Source organism: Solanum tuberosum, unplaced genomic scaffold, assembly GCF_000226075.1.
Source record: "Solanum tuberosum cultivar DM 1-3 516 R44 unplaced genomic scaffold, SolTub_3.0 scf00013, whole genome shotgun sequence".
NCBI lineage: Eukaryota > Viridiplantae > Streptophyta > Magnoliopsida > Solanales > Solanaceae > Solanum > Solanum tuberosum.
The window spans coordinates 2,291,310-2,302,034 of record NW_006238940.1 but is presented as its reverse complement, the minus strand read 5'-3'; the positions used below and the strand labels follow the sequence as shown (position 1 = coordinate 2,302,034).

The following is a 10,725-nucleotide window of genomic DNA, read 5'->3' as shown; positions in this document are numbered from 1 at the left end:
CTTTCATAACGTTGGGTTCGTTCACCCATGCGCCAAACATGTTTAGTTCAACGAAATTCGTTCTAAAAAGGTTGAAAGTTTGATGTTCTTGATATGTATTCTTAAATTTGATGTCGTTCAAGAATTGGGCTGATATTGAGAAGTTTCTGAGATCTTTACATCGAATTATAGAGTTGGTTTGAGTTAGGTTCTTGGGTACACATGTTGGGTATCTGAATCTAAAGAGAATTTGAGAAAAATAGTCGAGTTTAGGAGAATTGGGACTCGAAAACGAAGAAGGAAAAGTCGGGCAAATTTGGGCAGTGGGGCCGCGTCGCGGACTTGGTCCTCAAATTTGAGAAAAAGTTCTTCAAGTCGTGGAGCGGTCACGAACCGTTCGGCCTCAAAAGTTATTTTCGCGACAAAAAATTTAAATACATCTCCGCATCGCGGACCTGCTTTCATACAGTGATTTCTTAATCTTTTCTCATGTTTAACTATCTAAAAACACTCTTAAACATCATGAGATATTTCCTATCACAAATCACAATCCTTGAATCCATAATTCAATTCAAGGAAAGTTAAGAGTCAAGTCCAGAGAAGTAAAGAGTCAAGTCAAGAGAAGTTAAGAGTCAAGTCAAGAGAAGTCAAGAGTCAAGTTAAGAGAAGTTTGTAAAGTTTTGCTAAAGTGTTTTACAAACATTTTAACTTTGTTTTAAGACTTAAGTTTTAAGTTAAGCAAAGAGTAAAGATTGAAGTCATTTCTTCAAAAGAGTATATCGGGACTATGTATTCCCAAAAAGTAAATATTTTCACATTTAAACAAGAAAGGAAACTGAGTTTTCCAAAAGAGCCTTTGAGCTAGTTTTCAGTAAAGAGTAAGAGTAAAGTTCATATTTTTCCAAGAGTTATAAGGGAACTAAGTATTCCCAATAATTTAAAATGTTTTCACATTTGAACAAGAAAGGGACACATCGATTTCCAAGAGAGTTTTTAAGCTAAGTTTTTGAGTAATTATCTCAAATCAAAGAAAGAGTTTTGTTTTTACAAACATATGAGCTAAGTATATTTTGGGAGTAGTATTGAGCACCGATATGGGAACAAGTTTGAATTCAGATAACTCACGTCTCCATAAACCATGTAGCCATCATGGGTAGTAAAGGATCATACTTTTTAGATGACTCCTTTAGTTCTTCTTAACATAGACTAGTGGATCCACTTAGTTAAGGCGTCCTATATGATGGCAGAGTATAGGAAAGTACTAGCAGCGTGGGCAAGACGTTGTATCACCACTTTGGCTTATAGTGGTGGTTGTCGATTAGAGAAACTTCCACAGAAATTATACTACTTTCTTATATGAGTAAAGTTGAGTTTGTTATTGCATTTTCTTTAACGAACTAAATTGTGTTCTACTATTTTAAAGGCTTTCTATATATTGCATGTGTTTTATTGTCTTTATATTGAATTAAGTTATTCAGGAGTTTAGTAAAGCCAAGGTAAGTGTTTCTTTCAGATTATTTTCAAGCTTAAGTTATGTTTAGCATTCCAACTCGCATACTTGTACATTCAATGTACCGATGCCAGTTGGCCTTCATCTTATTATGATGCAGACATAGGTAACCAGGATCAGCATCTAGCGCCTCGTTGATCCAGTTGAGCACTCAAAGTCAGTTGGTGAGCCTCCTAGCTTTCCGGAGGATCCTTTTTATTGCTTTCGATATTTTAGTTCATTAGGATGTCGTGGGTCTTGTCCCAACGTCCATCTCAGTTGTTTAGAGGCTGCATAAACAGAGTTAGTTGATGTTAGTACATTAGTCTTTACTTTCCCTTTTCAGTTAAGTTGAGACTTGAGTTGCCATTTTGGCTAGTGAATGTTCTTTATACATTCTAAGTTATTTATTGAGTAGTTTAGTTTACTTTTTAAAGTATTTTATCATGAGTAAGTCAAGTCAAGAGTCAAGTCAATAGTCAAGTTGAGAGAAGTTCATAAAGTTTTTCAAAAGTCTTTTACAAACGTTTTAACTTTGTTTTAAGACTTAAGTTTTAAGTTAAGCAAAGAGTAAAGATTGAAGTCATTTCTTCAAAAGAGTATATCGGGACTATATATTCTCAAAAAGTAAATGTTTTCACATTTAAACAAGAAAGGAAACTGAGATTTCCAAAAGAGTCTTTGAGCTAGTTTTCAGTAAAGAGTAAGAGTAAAGTTCATTTTTTCCAAGAGTTATAAGGGAACTAAGTACTCCCAAATTTTTTAAATGTTTTCACATTTGAACAAGAAAGGGAAACACCAATTTCCAAGAGAGCTTTTAAGCTAAGTTTTTGAGTAATTATCTCAAACCAAAGAAAGAGTTTTGTTTTTACAAACATATGAGCTAAGTATATTTTGGCACCGATATGGGGACGAGTTTGAGTTTTGGTAACTCACGTCTCCATAAACCATGTAGTCATCATGGGTAGTAAAGGATCATACTTTTTAGATGACTCCTTAAGTGCTTTTTAGCATAGACTAGTGGATTCACTTAGTTAAGGCGTCCTATATGATGGCAAAGTATAGGACAGTTCTGGCAGCGTAGGCAAGATGTTGTATCACCACTTAGGCTCATCTTGGTGGTTGTCGGTTAGAGAAAATCCCACAGAAACTATATTACTTTCTTATATGAGTAAAGTTGAGTTTGTTATTGCATTTTCTTTAACGACTAAGTTGTGTTCTACTATTTTAAGGCTTTCTATATATTGTCATGTGTTTTATTATTTTATATTGAGTTTAAGTTATTCAGGAGTTGAGTAAAACCAAGGTAAGTGTTTCTTTCAGATTCTTTTCAAGCTTAAGTTATGTTTAACATTCCATCTCGCATACTCGTACATTTCAATGTAATGATGCCAGTTGGCCTTCATCTTATTATGATGCAGACACAAGTAACCAGGATCAACATCCAGCGCCTCGTTGATCCAGTTGAGCGCTCAGAGTCAGTTGGTGAGCCTCCTAGCTTTCCGGAGGATCCTTTTTATTGCTTTCAGTATTTTAGTGCATTAGGATGTCGTGGGTCTTGTCCCGACGTCCATCTCAGTTGTTTAGATGCTTCATAGACAGAGTTAGTTTATGTTAGTACATGAGTCTTTACTTTCCTTTTTCAGTTAAGTTGAGACTTGAGTTTCCATTTTGGCTAGTGAATGTTCTTTATACATTCTAAGTTATTTATTGAGCAGTTCAGTTTACTTTTTAAAGTATTTTATCATGAGTAAGTCTTCTGCTAAGTAGTAAGCCAGGCCAAGGGTTTGCTTGGGGCCAGCAATGGTTCTCGAGTGCCAGCCACGTCCGGGGTGTAGGCTCAGGGCGTGACACAAACACTTGGAAGTTGGAGAGAAGTGCTCCAATACAACTAAGAAAAAAAAATATCGTTAGTTGGAGAGAAAGTGCTCCAACACTTGAAAGTTGGAGAGAAGGTGCTCCAACACAGCCAAGAAAAAAAAAAAAAGAGAATTGAAGAGAAGTACTCTAAGAATTGAAGATTGAAGATTGAAGAGAAGTATTACAATACAACAACAATAACAAGAATAAAAAGGTAAGAGTATACAACTTTGAATTACGGGAGAATGTTGGAAATAATAATTCAAAGTTGGAGTAGGAATCATAAGTTGTTTAGGATTTGTTATTTATGATATTTACTTATTTATGTTTAATTAGGATTTGTTTGTAGTAGTGGTTCCTAGTCCTAGTTTAATTTGGTTTTTACCTTTATAAATAGGGATGTTACTAGTTTTTTTCAATACACAGAAATACATAGAACATACACAGAAACATATAAAACTTTTGAGTTTATAAATAAAATATTTTCCTTCAAGTTTCTCCCTTATCAATTGAAGAAATTCATTATGCAAGTTCAAAAGTTATAATTGCTTTCATGTTCAAGCATAATTTCTTTTTTGAATCTGTTAACAAAGTTTTGAATTTTCCCTTAGACATATATCACAATTGTATAATCTATACAACTTAAATGTGTTCATTTTCTTACGAAATGTCTTTGTATATATATATATTCTTATTTTCTTCTTTATTTTTATTTTAACGTTGATTAAAAAACAAATGATTTATTATTTTCCGAATAATTCATTCATTAGAGGTTCTTGAGTTATGTGATAATGACAAATAATCAAATTCATGTTGGAATATTGCTAATATTTTTTTAAGAACCTATTTTTTCCATTATTTTTAATGTATGGATATTAGTAAAGGATTATTTGCAAGTTCAATAAAATTATTATTTATGACTCCGCAAAGCGCGGACAAATTACCTAGTTATAAATAAAAGGAAAAAAATCTTTTGAAAAAACAAAAGACCTTAACCTTAGCAACAATCTGTTAGTTAATTTCGACGTCACAAGTAATAAGGAAATAAATATGGAAGAAAATATAGCTAAGATAAATGATAATATATAATTATCTTTCTCTGTAGTATTACCTACCTCAGTAACTCCTCCTTAAAGCATGGTTCAATTGCTCTCGACGACCTTGAACTCTTCCAATAGGTACTAAATATAAGGATAATAATTAAATAATAATTATTTAAAAAATAATAGCAAAAAATTCAATCAATTGATCTTCGTGTTTTTAATATAGTACTAGTTCTCGAACACGTGCAACGCACATGTATTCCACACTTATATTATAAAAGTTAAAGTATTTGAATTAATTTTTTAGATGTCATATGAACATGTGAAGAAAATAACTACATTTTATTTTTTAAAACTATTTTTATGTACATTATTTTTTATTTTATAAGGTACATAATAGATGATGTTCTTGTTGTTGGTTCTCATATTTGACTTCTCGATTAAGTGTGTATATAAATCAAAGATAGTTATTTGATTTTCCATTTATAAACTAAAAATTAAATATAAAAATATATTCAATCTGTGAAATCATATATATAATCATTTGTTTATCTTGCACCCAACAAAGATATTGTTCATATCCTTGTAAAAGATTTTTAATTTATTCAACCAGGCATGATCCATTCAAGGGTCAATAACACTGTTGTGTTATCAAGAATATAGGAGTGGTTTAAGAATGCGAAAAGCTATTGGACAAAAAAGTTAATATAAGGAAAGATGAAAGATTGAAAAAAATAATGTAATAACTAGCTAATCGAATTCATAATGCTATAACTAAAGAATGTAAAAGGGTGTGGATAACATTTGCAATAATTAGTAATAACTAATACAATTATAATTTCATAACTAAAGAATTAAAGTCCAATAGATGAATTTCTTATTAATTCTGCATTTACTTAAATAGATAGGACTTCTAATTAATTTTTCTATTTATTTAGATAGTTAATTAGACTTTACTTTAGTGTAGGGGTAAAATGGTAATCTAACGTTGCCATTTAAAGCTTCCCGTGTGTTGTACGTTTATTCCATATTATTTAATATAAATTTATTTCACAAAAGATAATTTTTAAATGATTCGCTTATTTTCCTATTTGCTATTAGTTTTTATTTATTTTTTAAAAGAAGAAGAAATAAGAACATTTAAAAGTAATATATTTTGAAGTTAGAAGATCTTGTTAACTTGATAATACTTTCGTGACATATATAGTACTATAATTGAAATACAAATAAAAAATATTTATCTCATAAAATTAAAAATTAAACTAATACACCTTCAACGGTTCAACCCAACATCATTATAAATCATTTGAATATTCCTTCGACTAAAATACATAAATATTTTTTAAAATAAGTAATAAGTAAAACAAAAGGAAAATGCTTATATAGTAATAATTATTTTGAAGCAAACTTCTTGACAATCTCAAATCACATAAATAGCATTGTAAATAAAGTCATTCTTATGTCTTGAGCATCAACAAAACAACTCGTGAAAATTCTATGAATCATGAGAAGTTCAATATTTTTTTAAAAGGATATTTAGAAGCATATATTTGCATCAATGGAGAAATTGTTAAGAAAAACAAATGAATTTAGACTAATTAAAGTTAGCTTCATTTACGAGAACAACATATACTACTTTATATATTAAGCAGAAAAAAAAAGATTATTATATCACAAAAATTTATTTCCCTCAAGTAGTCGAGGTTCTAGAATATATGTTCTTAGGATAGAATGATTTACTTAATCAGAATAGTGGTACCTGAGATTCCGCTGATCTTCAAACTAACTGAATGACAATAAATCATACGAAATTTTTTAACATACAAGAAGAAGAGTAGAAGATTAGAAATTTTTTATGGTTGAAAATTGAGAGGAAATCCCACTGTTTAGAGCAAAGAAAGGGTAGTATGAACATGTGCTATTGTGCCTTATCTGAAAAGTTATGATCCTTTGGAAAAGTCACAACTTATCGAAAAAGTCATAACTCATCTAAAAAGTCAGAGTCCTTTGTAAAAGTCACAACTTACCGAAAAAGTCACAACCTTTTGGAAAAGTCACAACTCATCAGAAAAGTCACAACCCTTCGAAAAAGTCACACTTCATCGGAAAGTCACAACCTTTCGAAACAACATATATTATTCAAATAGAAATAGATGGGTGTTTTAAGTAGGGCTGTTATAGTGATTTAACATTCAAGTTAGGGAGTTCATGTTTTTAATGTGTATAGATATAGATATAAATATAGATATAAATAGATAGCTGATAAACACCAAAACAAAAACAAAATATATTTACAGGACAATCAACACACGGTTCCTTTATCCCCTTTTACCTTTCATGATAAATTGGCTAAACCCATAAAAAAAAAAAATAGCATTGAAATCGATTTTTATTGACCAATCAGAATTGTCTTCCAGAATCTATAATTGCCTCAAAATGTCCAAAATATAGTAAAAATTAGCGGCCAGACCTTAGTCACGTACTACTGAACCATTTTCTCAGAAACATCATATAATATAATATCTTATATTAATCCATAAAAAGGCAAATTGTACAGAGAAGTCATGACAATAGCATTTGCTTCATACCTCATCGACTATGTCATTAGCCATCAACTCAAATGCCTATTTATTCAAATGAAAAATCAATACATTGGACTATAACTCTACTCAAATTAATTGTTGTAACATTAATATCTCCAAAAAATATACAAAAATCAAGACAATGGAAAAAACACATGAAAATGTAAAGGCATTTGGATGGGCAGCTAGAGACACTTTTGGGGTACTTTCTCCTTTCAATTTTTCAAGAAGGTACAAATTAATTCTATCTTTATAATATTTTTTTCGGATTTAAGTTATATAAACTGAAAGTAAGTCCAAAGACTTTTTGCACGTCCCCAACCACTTCAGCCAACTAGTTTACAAAAGGAATAATATATAAACATGTACCTTAACTTGGCTTCAGTGGACAACTATGCCCTCCAATTTTGAGTGTGCACAAGTAGACACTTAAACTTATATAAAATTGAACAAGCAGACACACATGTCCCACATGACATAATACACGTAGGACATCACGTAGGACACAAAATTGTCATGTAGGACAAATATTTATGTATATTATACTAATTAAATCTACACAACATATCTACATTGATATTGTATATATTGTGTATATTTTCCATATACCAATAAACTAGTTGACCGAACTGTATATATATCGGTAACTTTCCTATTATACTCCAAAGATAAACACTAATGGAAGTTTGGTTTAATTTGGAATTGGTGAAGGGTGACTGGTGAAAAAGATGTGCAATTCAAAGTTGTGTATTGTGGAATTTGTCATACTGATCTTCATCAGCTCAAGAATGAATGGAGCAATAGTATATATCCAATGGTACCTGGGTAAGTTTCATTTTGCTCCATCTCTTTTATTATGTTCTTTTATTATAACCCTATCGGAGACAAAAGCCGTAATATATATTAAGTGGAAAATGGTAGATAAGCGGATTTATTATTCACCAAGTTTCAAAAAGAATATTCTTATAATTGCATTATATATTATCTTTTTACAGAGCCGGAGCCATAATTTAAACAATATAATAATCGCAACATATGTAGTTAATTTGGGTAATTTTCCTTCTTTCTAATTGTTTGGACAACGATATTGTAAATTTGATCATCAAGAAGTTTACTAGAAGACTTTGCGATGATGAAATATGTCGCTAAACAACTAAAATCCATAGCAAAATCGGATTAATTAGTTTAGGATTCCATAACATAGCTAAGAGAAATTCATCTCTAACATACAAAAGGTAGGGGTAAGTTCTGCTTACATTTTATCCTCCTCTGACTCGACTTGTGAGATTACACTGAATATGTTGTTGCACATAAGAGAAATCAGTGCCAGATTATATGTACTTCTAAATTTAATACTGTGTAATTGTCAATTTCTCTTACAGGCATGAAGTTGTTGGTGTAGTAACTGAAATTGGTACCAAAGTGGAGAAATTCAAAATTGGAGATAAAGTTGGAGTTGGGGGTTTAGTAGAATCATGTCGAAAATGTGAAAACTGTGACAACGATCTGGAAAATTACTGTCGCGATCAGATCATGACATACAACGGTGTTTACACCGATGGAACCACCACGTATGGTGGTTACTCCGATATAATGGTAACGAACGAGCACTACGTGGTCCACTGGCCCGAAAATTTACCAATGGAAGCTGCTCCCCTGTTATGTGCAGGGATCACAATTTATAGTCCATTGAAATATTTTGGACTTGACAAACCGGGAATGCACATTGGTGTTGTTGGTCTTGGTGGACTTGGACATATGGCTGTGAAATTTGCTAAGGTGTTCGGGACCAAAGTTACTGTCATTAGTACATCTCTTAGTAAGAAAGACGAGGCAATTGAGCATTTAGGGGCGGACTCATTTTTGGTCAGTCGTGACCCTGACCAAATGCAGGTCGATCAATCAATCAACTATGCTTCAATTTCAAATTTATAACAAAGGTGTGACAAATGAATAATACTAATTTTCGTTTGTACGTGTAATATGAGCAGGGTGCAGCGGGATCACTTGATGGCATCATCGATACTGTATCTGTGATTCACCCTCTTCTTCCATTGATTAATTTATTGAAAACTCGTGGGAAGCTTGCGATGCTTGGGGCGCCTGAAAAACCACTAGAGTTGCCTGTATTTCCCCTGCTTTTAGGTATGTTTGGTCTTAAATCAACGATTTTGTCTATTCATTTTTTTCAACCAGAAATATTGATATGCAATGTTAATAAAATGTGTGTAATAGGAAGGAAGCTAGTGGCGGGGAGCTTTATAGGAGGGATGAAGGAGACACAAGAGATGGTAGATTTCGCGGCGAAGCATAGCATAACACCAGATGTTGAAGTCGTGCCAATGGACTACGTGAATACAGCATTTGAACGCCTTTTGAAATCAAACGTGAAGTATCGTTTTGTGCTTGACATTGGAAACACGTTGAACAAGAATTGAGATGGGGGGACATCTTGTTTCTGGCAATATCAATGTTGTTTTTTAATCAAGAAAATGAGTGTGTCATAGGGTTATGATTTTGTATTAAGCTTTGCACGTTTTTTTGTTTAATCTATTTCTTACATTTTGTGTATCAAAAGGAATAAGGAGTTAAGAGAATAAAAATGGTATTGTGTTTTCTAGTATTGAAACTCGGTAAAAACTTATAAGCATTCAACGTTTACATCAAATTATAGTGGTTTATCATGTTAAGTCATAAATTAAGATGAAATATGTATATGTTAACTATAGCTCAATGATAAAAGTGTATGTGTAGGCATGTGGCGAAGGCTTCATAGATCTTATCTCGTTTTTCAATCAGATGTTTGGATGTGAGTATTGTCACCCCCTGAGCCTACACCCTGGATGTGGCCGGCACTCGAGAACCATTGTTGGTCCCCAAACCCGAAATGACCTGGACCAATAGGGAAATCCCAATTCATTGGGCCTTTCGATACAATCAAATAGAAAGCCCCAAGGGCGCCATATTCTAGGAGCCCAAACTATGTGAATCCTTGGTCTGACTGACTACTTAGCGGAAGACTAACTCAAGAAAATATAGGCTTTAAAACATAAATAAATCATTAAGTCAAAGTACTCAATTTAACTGTCTGAAAATAATGAATGATAGCAGTAATAGTGTAAACAAAACATCTGAAAAGCAATAAGACTCTCAATATTGTCTATCTATGAAACATCTACAATTTTAAGACAGACGTCGGGACAAGACCCGTGACAACCTTAAACAAACTAAGACTGAACTAAAGTGATTGGAGTCCTCCGGAAGCAAGGAGGTCTCACCAAATTCTATCAAGAGTGTTATGTGATTTCAACGAAGTGCATGTTGATGATCCTGAACACCTGTATCTGCATCATAAAAAGATGCAGGTCGAATGACATCAGTACATTGAATGCACGAGTATGTAATATTGCTGAATGAAACAATAACTGAACTGAAACGGCTGAAATATAACTCTACTGAATGTAAAGCATGATCATGAGATTTAAAGCTTCACAATAAAAGTAAATATAATAACTCACTGAACTGAATATATATGCATAATAAAATGCTCTGCTTTTTACTTTACTAGGGAGTTTCTCTAACCGACAACCATCAAATGAGCCTTGTGATGATACAATGTCTCGCCCACGTTGTCAAAATTCTCTTATACCTTGTCGGGGTATAGAACAAACTCAACTTATGGATCTACTATAAAGGTATGCTCAACGGCAGTGAGGAGTCACCCGAAAGTAAATATAATAACTTCACAGTAAAGTAAATTTAATAATTCACT

General features: G+C 32.3%; 1 protein-coding gene across 1 annotated transcript; it reads left to right on the top strand.

Annotated features, from left to right (window-relative positions):
* The first annotated feature begins 7,087 nt into the window (after positions 1 to 7,087).
* Positions 7,088 to 9,435, top strand: LOC102604900 (8-hydroxygeraniol dehydrogenase-like). The gene is made up of 5 exons (XM_006339978.2): positions 7,088 to 7,184; positions 7,665 to 7,778; positions 8,336 to 8,846; positions 8,945 to 9,098; positions 9,189 to 9,435. The coding sequence occupies exons 1-5, from the start codon at positions 7,096 to 7,098 to the stop codon at positions 9,389 to 9,391; spliced, it is 1,071 nt and encodes a 356-aa protein (XP_006340040.1). The 5' UTR covers positions 7,088 to 7,095; the 3' UTR covers positions 9,392 to 9,435.
* Positions 9,436 to 10,725: the final 1,290 nt, after the last annotated feature.